General features: G+C 41.6%; 1 protein-coding gene across 5 annotated transcripts in view; it reads left to right on the plus strand.

Annotated features, from left to right (window-relative positions):
- Positions 1-19,345, plus strand: part of Lpp (LIM domain containing preferred translocation partner in lipoma) — a 589,358-nt gene that overhangs the window by 463,017 nt on the left and 106,996 nt on the right. For all 5 annotated transcript variants that reach the window (XM_060370146.1, XM_060370150.1, XM_060370149.1 and 2 more), the window contains one exon: positions 13,397-13,566. In XM_060370146.1, the coding sequence (XP_060226129.1) occupies positions 13,397-13,566 (170 nt within the window). The remainder of the gene's footprint in view (positions 1-13,396; positions 13,567-19,345) is intronic.

Genomic DNA, 19,345 nt, shown 5'->3' on the forward strand with positions numbered 1-19,345 from the left:
TACATCTCTAATAAGGAAATGAGCTGATAATATGCAAAAGAGCAGTGGCTTGCTGAGAGTAGGGCGCAAGACATAGGAGAAAGACATTAAGATGGTAGAAGTGTTTTCTCTTGAGCATGGCGGTGTGCCTTTACTTAAATTACATTTATTGTTATTATTATTGCACTCACACACATGAATTACAAATAATCAAAACACTTGCTTAAAACGGTCTCAGCTGGGCCCAGTGCAGTGGCACTTGGCAAGGCAGACAGAGGCAGGTGGATCTCTGAGTTCGAGGCCAGCCTGTAGAGTATGGGTCAGCAATTAAGAAGACTGGCTAGTCCTAGAAAGGACCAGGACCCAGATGTGGTTCCCAATACCCATCCTTAGGCATTCACAGCCTCCTTCTTCCAGGTCCAGGGAACCCATTGTCCTCTTCAGGCTTCTGGGAGCACCAGCATGCACATGGTGCACACACATGCAAGAAAGCACATGTACAAACACAGAAACAAAATACATTTTAAAATTTTAGTTTCTTTCAGTAAACAGCATGAAGTGTATCTCTTGTATGTATTTTACATTAGACTGATGTGAAGGTTACCGGTTCTGTGTTGATGTGAACCATACTGCATAGTGTCTTCAGGAATGAGGGAGGGGTCTACAGCTGGGATACAAAGCGAATAAAATGTAATTAATGTAAAAAAAAAAAAATTTAAAAAAAATTTAAAAAGAAAGAGAACTTAAAATTACCCATGACGCATTGTGACGTGGCCAGCCTTGAGATGTTTCTCTTCTTCCTCCTAATATGGTAATGTTTATTTGCATATATGCAATTGAAGAGTTTGCCTTGTTTACCCAGGTGAAATATCCTGGTGAACCTTCTCCAGCATGTTAGATTTCCTACCTGACATGTTCCCATCCACCACCACCTCCCCGCTTGCTTGCTCAACTGGGACTGAGACACCCTTAGTTGTGCTGGGTTCACTCTTTTTATCAGCACTGCAGTAGCAACCCCAGCTGACACGAGCAGATTTGGGGTCAAATGCGGTGACTCCAGGGGCTCCTGGAGCAGGCATCAGGCAGTGAGTACCGGTGGCTGGTGGTGGCCTGTCAAAGGCATATGGCCATATGGCGCCAGAGAGAAGCCTTTGAGTGGAAGTGGAGTCTGTGTTCTACTTTTTACCAGGTTAAAGTTGATTTGATTAGATGTGTGAGGGAAAAGGATACAGATATACTGGACGGTAGAGTATTAGCACACCCCTCCAGCCTGCCCCAGTCCCTGTCACAGGTGAATTTGCTAGTCAACTGCATTTTTCCTGGCTTCCCTGCCCCCAACAGCCACTAAAGCACACAGTAGGAGGGGATTGTCATGGAAATTCTAAAGGGAGAAGAGACCCTTGATTACATGGGATGTCCTATAGCTTCCCTTGAGACAGCATCCCACCTGTAGCATTCCCAGCCACTCTACTGAGCATCTCCAAGTGCCTGCAAATCATTCCTTCTGAAGAGCAGACAAAAGGAAAGCCAGCCACAAGCTGTGAGTGCATGGAGTAGGCAAATGTAAGTGGCCAGTTTCCCATCCTTAAGTAGCCTCATTTGGGTATCTAAACTGTTTCGATGACCAGATTTCTAGGTGAATCTGGCCGGGCCAGTCTTTGGTTTGGTGTGTTATATATCTGTGACTAATTCTCCCCTTAACATTTATCAGCTGTTGGGGTAGTGAGACAGCATTAGCATAGTAGTGACAAGTGGATGATATTAAGCTTTCTTTTTCTTTCAAATATCATTCTTCATAGTGAGTTGTAACATTTTACTACCAGCTCCTGAACTGCCAACATGCAACAAAACCACACAGTAATGGATATTCAGAAGAGTTCCTACACATGCACAGCCATGTACTCACATGCAAAGGCACATAAACAAATGCCCAAGTTGAGGCACACTCACCTTTATGGTCACCCACAAAGCTATGCACACAATGGCAATGGGGAAGCTGTCCTTCACTTACTTTTCTTTGCCCATTCAGTCTGTTCTCTTATTCTGTAAATTTTGAAACACTTTGGAAATGACTCCCTCTTCCCCAGCCACACTGCCAACTGCTGATTGATACTGTCCTTTATAGCCAGGCATAATAGACAGCATGCTTTTTAGCACTGAGTAACAAATGAAGAAGTGTTGGCTCTGCTTGTGTGAAAGCACATAAAATTTAACTTTTCAGAGCCTCCTTGTCGTAATGTGCAGATTAAAGGAGAGGTAAGGGTTACCTGGAAGGAGGCAGAAAAAGGCACACAAGTATTATTTCTCCCCTACTCCTATTTCTGTCCTTTGCAGAAATATCACAGTGGCTTATAAACTCTCTTCCCAACCTCTTTCCTCCTCTTTAGACCTCCCCCCATTTTATATCTAAAGATGTTATTAAGCAACTATATAGTCACGTACACTATGGCTTAAAACCTGTATCTGCTTGGCTGTATGGTAATTATTTATTGGTTAGTCTTTCCTGGCCTGTCTTGGGTCCATGGCTGCAGCCTACTTCTTTCCTTCCACGTATGCCGGTAGGTCCAGACTGCCAAATGCTCTCACTGGCTGCATGATCTGTTAAAGTATTTTGTGCCTTCCATCTTTTCCCCTTGTACGGAATTCCACACTTGGTTTTCAAAGCCCTAGTCCACCCTCACCCTTCTAAATCCTATCTGATAGGTTCCATGTGTTATGTTGTAACTGTGCTGCTGTGTTCTAGGGAAGGCAGAGGCCAGGCCCCATTCCTCTGTATCTTTGTAGTGAGTTCCAGTGCCTGATCTGTACAGTAACCACTTGACATTTGTTCATTTGATTGTTCATAGTCTGTTATCTGTCCTATCTATATGTCTTTAAAGGTTGCTTACTACATGCCCAATAATTGTTCTATGAAAATATTTTCAATCTTACTGGAAATTGAATGAGTATTCCTCTAGTCTCCTGTGAATTTTTAGCAACCCGTGTTAAAGGTTGTATTTTGAATGAAGTTTCTAGGAGGGGACCAATATGGACCATGGGGAACAGTATTCAGGAGCCACATAAAAAGAACAGGAGAGTCAGATAAGAATGAAATTCTAAAAGTGAGCCTAGAGCTTGGGCACAGGATGCTGATCAGATAGGAGTTGGTAGGGAGACAGGTGGTCTCTGGCTTTGAAAACTGAGTGGGAAATTCAGAACACATGGAAATGAAGAAAGCACTTTTCCAAGCCACGCAGGGAGGTTACTTCTGTCTCTACTTGGCTGCCACATAAATAGGTCAATAAATATTTCATGCAAGTATAACTTCAGTAGCTATTCTTAATAGTCTAGACTCTTTTGAATAAAAATGAATTTTAAAAGAAAAACACTCTAATTCATTGTTCAAACTTTTTAACTCAGCAAAGTTAACTCTTAAGCAAACTTTTGGAGTTGGTACATTCCTCGGAAATTATCCTGAGGAAAGTGATGGTGTACACAAGATAGATGAAGGGCTTATCACTCTCCTTCATGCCTTCTATCCTTGTTCTTTCAGCAGATGGCAAGACCACCCAGTCCTTGGGATTCATCATTATAGCAACAGTGGAAAACCTCAAAATCTTCCTTGGCCATGTGCTAATTTACAAAAGCTAGAGTTTGGCCCATGGCGGACAAATGGCCACATTTCTGGGGGTGGAGGGTGGAGGGTGTGGGGGTACTGCCAAACCCTGACTTCTGATTCCCATTGCATTGCTCTTGTTGCTGCTCATCATGTTTCATTTTATCATATCCCATGGGTAACAGCTGATGCCCTGAAATTTTTCTTTAATAAACAACTTCTCTCAGACACCGTCACTCTTAGTACCACCTGCAGCAAGCTAAATTATTCCTTAGTGTTTACACCTTTCGAATATTTATAGGGCCGTCATCATGGCATACTTCTTAGTCATCCTCCAGCCTCAGGGTGTTACATAGATAGCTCTTTTACTCTTTCTACAAAGTCAGACTTTTCAGTCTCTTAATCGTTTGCACCATTCCCTCTCTAGTGCCTATAAGAGAACAGTTTGAATCTATTCCAGATGGCAAAAAATAACCCCGACATGTTGTAACTAGAGGGAGAGAAACGCAGTGAGGAGATGAAAGGAACAATCCACAGGTTAATTAGTAGTATGCCCACAAATATGTGCACAGTTTGTTTCAGAAATAAAGCAAGCTGTATTTGTTGTAACTATCTCCACTTTGAACTCAGTAGAATGTTGACAATGCCAAGCTGTGTTGATGGTCCAAATAGTCACTGAAGACCTTCAACTTCGCACTGCCTGTGTGCATCTCTTGCCTAAGATGAACTTCAAATAATATCACATAGTAAGAAACCATTTCAAGTTTCTCCCGTTTGTTTTATGTGTTCACATGGCTTCTGAGCTTCAAGTAAGCTCAGTAAAGGAGGACCTTTGACTTGTCTCTCTAGTTATTAGGCACATGGGTGTTAGTCATCTTGTAAAATTAGCTATGTTTACTGACTATGATAATCTAAATATGGGAACAACGTTAGTACAAGAGGGATGGCTCAAAAGTGCTCTGCTGACTTCAGTAGAATGTGGCCATTTCCAAGTTCTCTTGTTAGTTTGTAATGTTATAATTTTCATAATGTTTTGAAAGGCTATGCAGAAGTTACCACTGAGTAATTTTCTCCATACCTTGAGGCAGCCTTGATTCAGTTTATGTGCTTATCTTACAAAATGTATCTTGGGATGAAAAGCTGAAGTCTGGAGAAGTCCTTAGGAAAAACTCCTAACTAGGGGTGGGGGCTGTCTAGAGGGTCTTGCTCACTGTGGGATGTACCATTATTAAGGCAAGTGGGCCTAGGCTGGATAGGAAAGGTAGCTCCCAGGCACAGTAGTACATGCATTTAATTACAGCACACAGGAAGCAGAGGTAGGCAGATCCCTGTGAAATCAAGGCTGGCATTGTCTACATAGAGTTCCAAGCCAACCAGGGCTACATAGTAAGACCCTGTATAAAGATAGAAAAGAACTGGACCAAAACCAAAACCAGCTTAGGGAGGAAAGTGCTTCTTTGCCTTACAGGTTGCAGTCAATCACTAAGGAAAGTCCAAAAACCATGAAGCAAAAACCATGGAGGAATGCTGCTTACAGGCTTGCTTGGTTACTTTTTTTATACAGCCCAGGCCCATCTGCCTAGGGATGGCAGTGGACCTGGGCTGTGTTCTTGTCCGATACTCATGTCTAGGTTTGTGTCAAGATGACAGGAACTGTTACAGGAAGGTACCTGTGGCTTAGCCTGAAACCACTTTCTGCTTTAAGCTCCTGTCTTGAGTTTCTGCCTTGGATTCCTTTGATGACACACTGTGAACTATAAGGTGACATAAGCCCTTTCCTCCCCCGAATTGCTCTTGGTCCTATTATTTACCACAGCAACAGAAAGCAGGACAAAGAAGATGTGAGCAGCCCAGATCTGTGACTCCTAGGACATTTTCCTTTCCCAGGGTCTCACATGGTCCAGAAAGCATTCCTTCTGGCTCAACCATATCCCTCCTATAGAATTTCTGTGCTTTCTTCTGCAGGCGTCTCTGATGCTCTTTAAAGTTCATCAATCCTGGTGGTTCCTTCTGTTTTCTATACAAACAAAGCATTTGTCTGCAGCTCAGAAAATATGAGTGCCAGCAGAGTTCATTAAAATTGATTTTAAACTTTTATACTTACAACCAAGCAAATCTGCCAATCTGAAGATGGCAAAAAAGGCCACCTTCCTATTTCCTCTCACACACCAAGTAAGACTGTGAAGGGACTTATTCTCTGAATGAAAGACAAGAAAGGGGAAGTAGAAATCTTCTCATGTTTTATTCAAATGTTAACAAAGAAATTGGGAAGTGTGTTTCCTTAAAATTGACACCATTTTTTATCCCAAATGTTCCGGTGAGTGATGGTAGTTACGGCAAGCAGTCACGGCAGGGGGAGCTTTTTCCAGGAGCTCAGTCCCGGTGGGAAGTATTACCTCCAAGTAATACACTAATCGCTTTGAATTCTGCATATTTTCACATACTGTGTGCATACATACGGATATTAATAGCTGTTCCCTAGACGTCACTTCAGCACTTGGAGAGCTCAGTGTTGCTAAGCAAGTGCTAGAGATGGAATCAGATGCAGATGGCAGTTCAGCAAAGAGGATTTTACAGAGATGTATGAGTGGAAATGATCGAGGTCCTGAGACTCCATGCCATGGGTCTCTTGGAGTTCTGACACAGTCGTTTTATGTCAGCTGTGCCTGGTATTCATATGCCCACTCCACTGAGAATATAAATGGCGTTACTCATGTTTCAGAGGCTCCTGCCTGCTCAAAGTCTATCCATTCACATCATCCCTGCTATCCTTTTTTTTATTCATCCCCACCTTTCATTCTATGGTTTTTGCATAGACATTCCTGACAGTGTGGTCCCCTAATGGACGCCTCCGACACAGGTGTACGTTTTACTGTTTTGTTGTGTATGTTTCGTCTCCATATTCCTAGCCATGTAGCTTATAGGAATTCATATATTATAATACACATAGGTTTGTCAGTCTGTGTATATCACACAGGAATCCAGAGAGGTAGGAAGAGAGAGGAGAAGACTCCTCATACTACGTTCAGGTATCTCGAACTAAGGTTGATATTATCATACTAAATAAGGCTCCAGTGGGTGAAGCAGCTTGCGTAAGGTCACAGGTCATGTGTATGGTATATATAGATCAAAACCCAATTCTTCTGTCTGGAAAGTTGCAATTATTCCTTGTATTTTATATTCATTTAAAAGAAAGTGCAAAACAGGAGCCCTCCCATCGAGTGAATGTTATATTTAACAACATTGTTTAAAACAATTAGTTCACACCAGATCCGACCAAACAGGGCCTGGAACCTTGTGTTCTTGATGCAGATTTGCCTTCTATCCTATGACCATAGTTTTCAGAACACAACAGGTGAGTATGCAATGTTTCAAACTGTTTCAGAGGAAAATGAGGTGGTCATACTGGCTTGGCTAGTGCAAGAGTTCAGCTTGTTCTGGAATCATCCTTGTAGACTTAGCAGTGTCCCAGGGAATATTTCTTTTTTACAAAGAAGTGATTTCCCCATAGAGAGGGAGAAAAAAAAACATTTATGCTCAGGAAATTTCACCTGCTATTAAAAGGACACTAATACATGATGGAGCACCCTTGCAAGATCCTGTAGTTAGCCTGAAAGAGCACAATGCAGAGCCCCCAATTGCTATGGAATCTGAACACAAGTAACAGCCCTTCTCTTAACCTTTGTTTTATAGTGGAAATAAGGAAGTTGAATGAGATGATCAATATACCAACCACACCTTCTGCACCTCTCTGAATCCCCTAAATAGCACATTCTGGGTATTTGAGCTCTAAACAGACAAACAAAAAGACTTAAATAACTGGCTTCCTGTAGACCTAGGGCCATTTGAAACTGTCACCTGCCACTGGCCCAGCCATGTATGTAAGGGTCATGTCAGCTGATTCACAGATCACTGTGTGATAACTCAAAGGTCAGTTTTGCTGCCTCCTTCTCAATTCATCCACAAGGTTATTCTGTACTTATTCATTTGACAAAGGGGGAGATTGTCTTGTTTAAAGTTCCATGCGAATCAGACATTATAATAAAGATAATTATACTTAAAATGTGCATTTCCATCTTTATGATTTAAGTTTGTGTTTCTTCTTGGAGCAGGAGCTATAAGGCAGAACACATGATAATTGAGACTATATGATTTTTAGAGAACAGAAATTTTATTATAGCTGTAGAGGATGGGGTTTCCCACATCAAGACAGTGGCAGGGCTCTGTTGACTTTTGGAGGCTCCTGTCTGCTTCCAGGATACCACTTGTTAGTGTGTTGTTAGCCGTGGCATGCTGCAGGAAACCTCTTTTTATAAGGGCCTTCCTAAATTCTGGAGGGAAACGTTCTGTGACCTTACAACCTCTTCAAGGCTCTACCTTTTAATGTTATATACCTGAGTTTAATAGAGGACACAGTCCATACATAAAAAGATAAAAAGAGAGGGGGTAGGTGATATTGAAAACAGCTTTGGAGGAGAGGAGTCAGTAAACTCCATGTGAGTGGGGGGTAGGGAAAGAAGGGGAGAGGGAGAGGGGTAGATAGAGATCTGGGGGATGTGTTTAGTGTTTGCTTCCTTTTGTAAAAAGGAAAACAAAAAGGGCATTTTAGAAAACCTAATTCCCTTAACAAGATGAGTCCTGGTTCTCCATTCGTAAAGAGTGTTCCCTTTCATCTCTTCATGCCAATATGTTTATTGCAGGTCACATACATGGGTGCCACCTCATTTGCAGCATATTCTTTTGCCTGAACTGATTGCTAGGAATAAATTCAAATAGTCTTACATCCCCCATTGAACACTTAGCTAGTTCCATAGGTCACTGAACTTTCTGGCATTTCAGCCTTCTCATTGTTGGTTGGTATTTTTGCCTTATAAGATTATTGAAGGCTTCTGCTACGTCAACACATAAGAAAGTTTCTGAAGGCTGAAAGACGCTGTGTTCACGTAAGCTGCACTTGTTGCTGTCCTGGGCAGGGTGCTGACACACCGCACCTTCAGAGACATGTCCCCATGGGTCGCCTCGAAGTTAGACTTCTGGATAACCAGAATAAAGTAGAATATCTCCTACCACAAACCTCAAAGTATGCGGGCTGAATTAACCTTTGAATGCAGCTAGATTTTCATGATAGAAACCAGGGAATAAATTCAACCATACCTTAGAGGTAAATATTCGGGTTCTGCTTTAACTACTATACTTAATATCGGCTTTTCTGTTAACAGATCAACCATGAAATCAGGGCTACTAAGGATGGCTTCAGAATTAAAAGTAGGACTAAACAGTACTGGGTAGTCACTAACTTGAGTAGAAGATTACATTGGCCAAAGACAAGGTAAGAATGTTTCATGAACATTCTATCAGGCCAGGTGTCTTTAGGGATTTATATTTCCAAAGGCAGTAAGTGAGTAGACCACCTAGGCACGGATTGAAATTTCAGTACTGATTTCTCGGGCTGAGAATACACAATCTGTCTATGGCACATTTCCTTCAGTATAGAGCTGTATACATCCGAGAGGAGATTAGTATCCAGAATACACAGCCAACTCAAAAAGCTAAATAACAAGAAATCAAATGATACAGTCAATAAATAGACTAATGAAATATGAGCATACAGTTTCAAAAACTAAAACATAAGCGCCCAATAAATGTGGGAAAAAATGTTCAAACTCACTAGTCATCATAGAAATTCAAACTAAAACCTCCTTTAGATTCCGTTTTACCACTGTCAGAATTTCAGTCATTTGGAAAACAAGTAACAGTCAATGCTGGAGAATGGGAGAACAAGAGGGAGACCTTAGACGGTGCTAATGAGATTGTAACCTAGTTCAGCCATTCCGAAAATGAGTACCACAGCTTCTCAGACTAAAAATATGTCTACCATATGAGCAAGCCCTCCCACCTGTGGGGACTCACCTCAAAGACTGTGCATACCAGAGATACTTGCCTATCGATGCTTGCGGTGGTGCTGTTCGCACTGTATCTTTGAAGACTGCAAGGCAGCACATCACATGGATATTTGCCTACAGATACTGTTCTCAGTGGTGAGTTGAAGTAACCAGCCTCCGTGTCCCATCAGTGGAGGAGGGATGAAATTGGCGATGTGGAGAGAAAGCCTAAGGAGTAAAAGCACTGACTGCTCTTCCGAAGGACCCAAGTTTGATATCCAGCACCGAGGCACACTAGGTCCACATAATGCAGAGACATGTAGGCAAAACACCTATATACATAAAAATAAACTAATCAAAAATAAACAAGATGTGAACAATGGCAAGAGCCGTAAAAATGCTAATGCAGAAGAGTGAAGAATCTCACTCTCCCAGGGCAGCAGTAACATGAGATCTTTGGATATGTGTGTCGGCTCCTGGTCCTCTGCCTTTGGTTCATTTGACTTGCTGAGTCTTGCTCAGAAGCTCTGTGCCGGCCCTGTGTCAGAGCCCCTGCTCCCTGCTGCCTGTTCAACTGTGCTAACAGTCGTCTGGCCTTTCCTATTTTACACACTGAGAATTTTGTCCAAAGGATGGGCATTAAGGTTGTGATATGATTTTACTAATGTGTACTCTAAGTCTCTCTAGCAGCAGGGATACCCTCTGCTTGGGTCGCCTGCTTTGCCTCTCCTCTGAATGCCCTCTCCTCCAGGGAACAGTTTATCCATTTTCGTTCATGCAAAAGGGGAACATTTGGGCACCTTTTTTTTTCAGTTGCTGGTTTGTAGAGCTATTTTTAACTCTTGTTCTTTGCTGTTTTATTTTCTATGCTTGTGAATTGTAAGGTGCCAGACTGGCTGCCCTTGAGGCTAGTGTCCCTAATTTATCCCGAGAACAGGAAAAATACTGGGGGTAACAGAACTGGTCAAGTCCGGGTCCAGCACACGGGCCCCAACCTACTCTGGAAGACTATTCCCCAGACATAAAGAGAGAATTGTTTCTGGGAACGCAGGCCATCTGTTTTTGTGGCGAGCAGACAAAACCTGGTTGTACCATCACTAGACACTACAGCGTTTTGCATCCAGTAGGCCACAGACGTTGATCCTTTCTTTGGGGGAAAGAAAATGTGGTGTTTTTCTGTCTTCCACCTCTACCTGTCAAAAGTCCATCCTTTAAGGTCAAAATCAATTGCTCGTTTCCTCGGGAAAGTCTTAAAGAGCTGTCTTTGATTTTTTGGTAGCACTTTTCTCCTGCGGCAAGCCGCACATGTTGTCCTGGATTGTTGAATGTAGGGAGTTTCTTAGTCACTGTAAGAAGGGATGGTGGTGACTAGTCCACTTCCTCATGTCACACAAAAGCAGACTGTAGTACTGGACAAAGAGCAGACCCTTATTGTGTCCGCTAAGTAGATTGAAAAGCAAAACTTTTCTTTCAAGACAGGTTTTCCCTGTAAGCTGGTGGTTAAAGTTGCTCCCGACCCAGGATAGCTGTCCAGCTTTCCAGATGCTTCTAGGCTCAGGCCCTTTATTCCATGTGCTGTGCTTTGAGCTTTTATGCTCAAGACACAAACAGCTGCTCCTGCTGCCCAGCGAGCCACCATGCCCATCCTGTGATCCCATCCTTATTTTGGCAACATATGTTTCTTAGATGCTTTGTGCTTCCTATTAAGGGATCCTTTTTTTTACTTATAGAAAGGAAAAAGTTAATATAGAAAAATAAGTTGACTTACTGAAATGGTAATATAAAATTTTACTTCTAATAGGAATCCAATGGGCTCTTAATAATGTCACATGGATTGATCTGTTTTCCCCACCCATCAGTGTGTTTTCTACAGTGAAATGTTATCTGTTGACATGAAATTCTCAGAGATATAGCATCAGTTTTCAAATGAGGCTACTTAGTTTTATAGTAAACCAGGTAAGTTTGGAGAAGGGGTATTTTCAACATAATCTCAAAAATTGGTGCCAAATGAAAGTTTTTTTTCTTACTATAAGCAGAAAAGTACATGAATTGCAAGGAATATTTTGAATTATAGTTAAAAATAAGTATAAGGTAACTCTTGGGTAGAAATTCATTAAAATCAGCTATGAACCATATTACAATATCATAATTATATTAAATATCACAAGTCAACATTGAAACTTCACGATAATACAACTGTAGCAGACACAGTCCATCTTTTAAGACTTGAACTCTTTTCTCAATATTTGATTGATTATACTTCAAGTTTGCGTGTTTATTTTTTAAAAGATATGCTCCAATCCTGCAACAGAGTTCAAAGGAATATTTCCAGGACCAAATGCAACCAGAGAGAAATATATTTACCTCTTCTCACTTATTGAAACATTTACCCCTCCCAGTTTTGAGTGTGAAGTGGCTGTCAGTCCAATGTGACAGGGTGCTGAAAGCCATTTTCAGGGAGAAGTCACTCCCGAATGCTCCAGAATGCCAGATCTGTACTGATGATCATAAGAGCTCATCACAGCCACTGCAGCCGTGGGGTTGGGACAGACACTTCAAACAAGGCTTCCTGGGCATGAATTAGTTAAGTCATTTTCTGTGACTTGTGTTCCTCTTCTTTAGAATAAGAACAATGGTTGTGTGTCTACAGAGGGTGTTGAGAATTGTAAATGAGTTAATACAAGAGCCTCAAAAGTAAAATTTTGGCCATCCATGAAGCTAGGTCTAGGATATTTACATGCAAAATCCCCAAGGGGCTTGTTGACAGTCTCTGTTGCCTATGGTTACCTAGTAGACTCTTGTTTCTGCCTTAGCAAACATGAACTGTACGGAGTCAAGGTGGCTGTGGCCCTTTCCATCTCAGGGTATTGGGATACAGAGCCTCTTACTCAGACTAGTTCCCCCTCCCCCTTTTATTTATTTATTTTTCCTTCTGGTCCTGTAGTTTGAACCCATGATCCTAGTGTGTATTAAGCAAATGTTCTATCAGTGAGCTATACTTAGTCTTGAAATGTTATCCTAAATTATATTCTATTGCTGTTTAAATGCTAACACGTTGTTTAAATCCTAACATGTTGTATATACATGTGTGGCCGCTGTCCGATTAATTAATGTGAATGTTGTAGTTTTCCAGAATAGACAATAAGCATTAGGACCTCAAGGAACTCCCAACCCTACAATACATGGAACCATTAAATCAGGTAGATATGTTCAGATTATGCACAGTCTGAAAGGCAATGCTGGCCGGACTTTGGTATCTTAGATGGTGTCCAGTACATGAGCTGAGACTCACTTCATGAGCCCCAGAAGTCAGACTAGAACCAACGGGAGCAGCCAGAGTGGAGTTGCATTAGTGGGTCCACAGGGCACAAAACCTCCCGTCAGTCTCAGTGCTCTGGAAATAGAGATAACTACCTACCACTTGATCTGCCCATCACTGAGGGCCTGCTACAGAAGCTTGACCACTAGGACTTGAAAAGATCCCCATATGCTAACTGATGTGCAGAGTCCCCAGAGACAAAGGCTTGCCTGAACTGTTTCGTTCAGTAAGTTGTGCCTTTCAGCCCTAACATTCTAAATCCTGTTTCTACCCATATGTGATTAGAGGCGGTACCCTGGGCCCCAAGATCAAGATTATGAGTTGTCCTCCATCTCTTTCTCGGGGACCTTAGCGGTCTCCTCATTTGACTCAGATAGACTCATGCTGTGCTCAGGGGAGACCATGGTAGTTAGTACAGTGATTGCTGTGGAGACCATGGTGAGCTTGCTAGTGAGTACAGCGATGGCAGTGGAGACCAATAGGGTGGGCTGGATATGGAATGTGCCAATGGCAGTAGTGCTGAGTCTCTTGCTGCCTCAAGATGAACCTGCTGTCTCCCTCATCTTGGCTTCCTTAGATGGATCTAACAGCTTCTTGATAAGACTTCCCCTTATCTTCCAGGCCGCTGTGCTCGCTGCGGGGAAAACGTGGTTGGGGAAGGAACAGGATGCACCGCCATGGATCAGGTCTTCCATGTGGACTGTTTCACCTGCATCGTGTGTAACAACAAGCTGCGAGGACAGCCCTTCTACGCCGTGGAGAAGAAGGCGTACTGCGAGCCCTGCTACATTGTAAGTGCCCACACTGGGTCAATCATCTCTCTCTCTCTCTCTTATTTGACCAAGCACCACTCACTCCATGTAAATGTCGCCATCAGTTCTTTGAACTTCAAAAGATGCGTACGTATGTAAATTGGCATACTGTATTTTTTTTTTCTATATGGTTACAGTTCAGAAGAGGTCAGATAATTGTATTGGGAAAGGGCTGCCTTTTGACTAGAGGTCTTCCAGAACGGTTGTCTGGCCTGTGAGTTTCATGCATGTTTACAGAAACTGTGTTCTCTGTGATGTATCAAAGTCATAGCTCCTGCTATTCTGTCTCAGCCTGCGTTTGAAGTCCCAGTGTGTTTCAGAAGACTTAGCAGGTGGCTGAATTTGTCAGTGGCCTTCCAAACTTCTGAACTAATTATCTCTTCAAAATCACTTTTCCCTCCCTAATCCCCCAAGATGTCTATGATGTAAAGAAACTCTTTATTATAGAGCACCTTAAGGAGAATTGCATTCTAATTCTGACTGTGGTAGTGATGGTTTTCTGTTTTAAAAGAACAAAGCTAATTTTGAATAGCAAAGCTTAGTGACTAAAAATAAGTCACATTTTCTTAGATTAACTATCCCTATAAAATGCTATTAAGCCACCTCCTGATAGAATAGATTGGTGAATGAGAAAACTTCATGCCCAAAGTAAATTTCTTCACTATCTTTATGGTTTTGATCTATCTACTGAACACGTTCATGGAAAAAGTAGTACTTTTTTGCAAACTTACAAAATAGTCATGGTTGTATCCTCTGCCATGGCATTCCAACAGCAAAGAAACCTTGAGAATAAGGTAATGAGATTCAGAAATTTGCATATCTCCAGATTGCAATTTTATTGGAATTTCTACCTTGGTTGTTGTCTTAGTGTTACTGCTGCTCTGAGGAAACACCTTGACCAAAAGCAGCTTTTTCAGGAAACAGTCTGTTTCAGCTTATACTTTGCATCACTGATGGAAGTCAGGGCAGGAACTCTAGTAGGGCGGGAACCTGGAGGCAGGAGCAGATACAGAGGCCATGGAGAAGTGCTGCTTCCTGACTGGCTTTCCATGGCTTGCTCAGCCTGATTTATCACATGACCCAGGACCACCAGCGTAGGGACAGGAATGGGCTGGGCCTTCGCCATCAGTCACTCATTAAGAAAATGCCTTTCAGACTTGCCTCCAGCAAGATCTTACGTTCCATTTCCTTAATTGAAGTTCCCTCTTCTCCAGCGACTCTAGCTTGTGTCAAGTTGACATAAATCTAGCCAGCACAATTGGTAAGAATATTCCGAAAACCTGAGTTTATCGAAACACTGGGATGTGAAGTACAGAGTTCAGTTCTTCATGATTGATTTCATTGCATCTCTTAGGTCATATCTTATTTTCTTTTCTTTCCAGGAGCAACTTAAACACTTGTAGCATCATTATAATGTCATCTAGCTAGCAGAGCTGCAAAGGGGAGAAAAAGCTGTTTTAAGGTCACTTGCCTAACTGCTGTCTTTAGAAGTGAGAATAGAGACCCAGGAGAAAGGTGGCTTCTGCTTACCATTGGAGTTAGAGCCAGGCTACATTCATCACATTTTCTCCTCGTCCTGTGACTTGGGCAGTACTGCATGTGTTTAGTTATTCAGACTGTAAAGATGAGTGCAACAATGCCCTGTTGATCTGCAAGCAGCCGTGTGGTCAGCAAACGCTCACCTCCTGTGTCATTCAGCTCCTCAAGTACTGTCCTTTGAAATCCTGGTTGAAAAGAGGGAAGACCTTGTATAATTCTGACCTCTTTTAGCGGGCTGCACTTTCTAGTGATTCAGGACACCATTGTGAAATCGTTTATTGCTGCAAGTATTAGCAGCAAAGTCAACAAAGCCTTGTCCAGCTGTCTAGCGCTTTTCTACCATGGAGCTGTTACTTTTTTAAAAATTAATTTAATTTTTATTAATTACAATTTATTCACTTTGTATCCTAGCTCTAGTCCCGTCTCTTATCCCCTCCCAAGCCCACCTTCCCTCTCTCTTCTTCTTCCATGCTGTTACTTTTTTTAATTAAATTTTTATTTTTTTATATTAGTTACAGTTTACTAACTTTGTATCCCAGCTGTAGCCACCTCCCTCATTCCCTCCCATTGCCACCCTCCCTTCTTCATCTCCTCCCTGCCCCTCTCTAAGTCCACTGATAGGGGAGGTCCTCCTCCCATTCCATCTGACCCTAGCTTATCAGGTCTTTTTAGGACTGGCTGCAATGTCCTCCTCTGTGGCCTAGCAAGGCTGCTCCTCCCTCAGGGGAAGGAGGAGGTCAAAGAGCCAGCCATTGAGTTCATGTCACAGACAGTCCCTGTTCCCCTTACTAGAGAACCCACTTAGAAACTGAGCTGCCATGGGCTCCATCCGAGCAGGGGTTCTAGGTTATATCCATGCATGGTCCTTTGTTGGAGAAACAATCTCGGAAAAAAAACCCTATATTTGTCATAGCTCCTGTTCGGTCCCCTTTTGACTGTGTCACTGATCATCGCCACTGCAGCAATGCTTTTGTGGAAGGCTTCTTAAGCTGTTTATTCTTATGATTTGTAAACATACAATACATACAATAATGGGAAACTGTAACAGTATGCAGAGAACATGAGTTTGAATTTGATTCAGTAAAAGCTTTCTGTCTTGGGTAAGTTACCTGATCTTTCTAAGCCTTGGTTTTTCTCATCTATATACTCGGAATGTTGGTAGTTTTTTTGCGTAAGATCCCTGAAGATGAAATGAGGCAATCTTTGTAAGCACCTTTGATCTACTCAGGAGAAGCTATTGAACAAATGGTATTTCTGACCTTAAATACAATTAGATTTGGGGACCTATATACCATTTCTGGTGTGTGCAGTGAGGCTCAGACTTGACTTAGTTCTAGGAAGCTGTTTTGCTACTTGGATATACTATCTTCCATTTTTGTTTAATGTATGTTTTCCTGGGTGCATAACAAGGCTTTAGTTTTATATTTTTTTATCGTTTTCTATACTGTGACAGCTCAGAATTCAGACTCTGTTAGTAAGATCTCTGAGATTATTTAGGATGCTGGCACCCTCGGTTCTGCTTGCATAGTGCACTCACAGCAAGGAAGGCTATCTGGGAGATATTTAATCATACACTTGGAAGCGCTGAGTGGATTCAGATAATGAAGAACCTTACTATCTTTTCTGTGATTTCTCTCCCTCATAAGAACCTGTAAACGTGGTCCTTTTTAATGATATCTTCCCATGGCTCCCAGGAAAGGTAATTTAAGTTTTATCAGAACTCAGTTCCACTTTATGCAAAGACCCCCTGTCCAGAATTGATTTCTATGTTCAACACAGGCCTGGTGCCCTCAGTGGCACTATCAGCAACTTTCAGTTTCGACTAAACTTTCCTGGTTCTAATGAGCTATATGCCGAAAGTACAGAAAGTAGAGAAGCAAGAAGCATGAATTAGAGCAAGCTTGCTTTGCAGGTAGGCTTAAGGACTACAGACAGCACTAGGGTTGTTTGTCTCTCTAAAGGAGCTAGAGTGACAGCCAGGAAGCCCCTGTCACACTGCTGGACACAGGTGTCCCAAAGACACTGTAAACAAAGCCAAGAAAATCAAATCCCTGGGTCTTTCTTTTCTTTTCCTTTTTCTGTTTCGTTTTTAACCTACTTGATGGAATAAGAATATTGAAAGCAGTGGCTTAGTTAATTATTTCTATCTAAGGACCAACCACTCAGTGAGGCCTGCAAAACAAAAATTAAATTTCTTCCTAAATCAGTTATTGGTAAGCCTAAAATCACATTTAAATTTAATGTTTCTCTACTCTGAGATTAAATGCACAGTAATATCTTCAGACTTGGTTTACCACATTAGTATATTCCTAAAGTCCCTTAATTCTTACTCTTTGTGTACCAGCATCTGTGGATGGACAGACTTAATTCAGTGTGGTGTTATAGCTCTTGTCACATGTATTTCACTTGTTTTCTGTTTATTATCCCACTGTGAATATGTGTTCAGTATGCCTAGGTGGTAATTTTTTTTGGCCTCTCATCTGTTTAGATTTACATTATGTTTATGAACTTTATTTTAAAGCAAAAATATATTTTTCATCCCTTTATCATTATAACATACTTAAAGAAATTTGAGTGAAAATTTCCTATCTTTAAAACGACTTAACCTCATTTTTTTAAATTTAGATGTTCTACTCAAATTATCAACATCATTACAATGATGCAATAGTGACGGCATTGCCTACAGTTCTTGGTTTTGACCTAGAGCATATGATCCTCCTGCCTCAGCTCCGTAGGTGCTGGCATATGGCACTACACCTATCCCCTTGAAGTGTTCTTTAGAAAACTATTTCTGGTTGACAAGACAATTACAGACAATGAGCTCATATGTTAAACTATATGCTACTCCCTGTTAGACAGGTTTAGTTATATTCATTTGGGTCAATGCAATAAATACACTATGTCCTAGTTATTTTAGCTGACGCTTGTATTATTAGTTGTAAAGTCAGATCTTGTAAATTATTAGTTTTGATTATTCTTTGTTTTGAATAAATAAACAGATTGAAGTTAAGAGTCCTAAACTTTATTAGGAAGTAAAATGATTTAAGTAGAATCTATCTGTCTTGGTCCTAACTCTCTGGTTGTAATGCAGGGTATATCATTCACCTTCCTAGTACCAGGGTGCTCTTGCTTAGGAAATTAACAATTCCCTAATGTCACAGATAAGGAATGGGCAAGTGTATCATTTTTGTATCATGAAACTATCGACTATATAAGGGATTAGTCTGATCCTTATCATTGTTATACTATAGAGAAGCTGTATCATACAATGGGTGTGTCTTGGCTGCTGTTGCTATAGAAATGTTCAAACCAATTAGCTTGATAGGAGGAACGTAAGGACACATAGGGAGATCAGTCCTTTGCTTACAGCTCTTTGTGTCTTTAGGTATGAAGGGCATCAGCAAGGCTCTAGCTTGTGTGACCTGTTGCTCTTACTCAGACAAGCTTACTCCTGAACATGAATTTAACAAAGGAAGCGTTACTTTCTTCTTGGCATCGCAAAGGAGTCTGAGCCTTGGGGACACATACATGAGAAGTTCTCAGCCAAAGCCTGTTTATGAAATGGTGCTCCAGGATCCTCCACTGGGTTGGTGCTTTGGGGCAGAGTGGCCGGAAAAATAGAAGAGGCAATTTTATTAGAGTGGAAATCCCAGTGGAAAGCAGACCTCTGAAAGTAGCCAGGCAGCCTCCTGGGAGACTAACTTGAAGGTACCAGAACCTGGCACATTAATGACCAACACATTAGCAGCCTTTGGTCTCTTATGCCACTAAATGGCGAAGTTAAAGCAGTCTAAATTTTCAACTCCATTAAGAGGCAGTTTTTGTACCTCTGCAGGAAAGCTGTCCTTTTATGTACCGAAGTCCATCCTAATGGAATGCTTTAAAAGCAGTTAGAACCAGGGCCTTATGTGGGCGTTGAAAAGGAACCAAAGAGTTGGGACAGAGTCCCACAATCCACGTAAACGTCCCTCTTTCTAATTGCCCACCTCTGCTCTCACCACCTTGGTGTGTCTGCTTCTGCCTTGCTTCATCTCTGACTGCACATACCACCTACACACTTAAACACATCTATTCCCAGTATCTTATTTTCACTTCACTAGCACTCTACCAGTAATAAGAAAAATGGTTCAAGAATGAGACATGGAAAAACAAAGAAAAAACACCACTCTCCTATGAGGTTTGACTACATGAACCCTCAGTATTATCTCCCTCATTTCTT

Source organism: Meriones unguiculatus, chromosome 17, assembly GCF_030254825.1.
Source record: "Meriones unguiculatus strain TT.TT164.6M chromosome 17, Bangor_MerUng_6.1, whole genome shotgun sequence".
NCBI lineage: Eukaryota > Metazoa > Chordata > Mammalia > Rodentia > Muridae > Meriones > Meriones unguiculatus.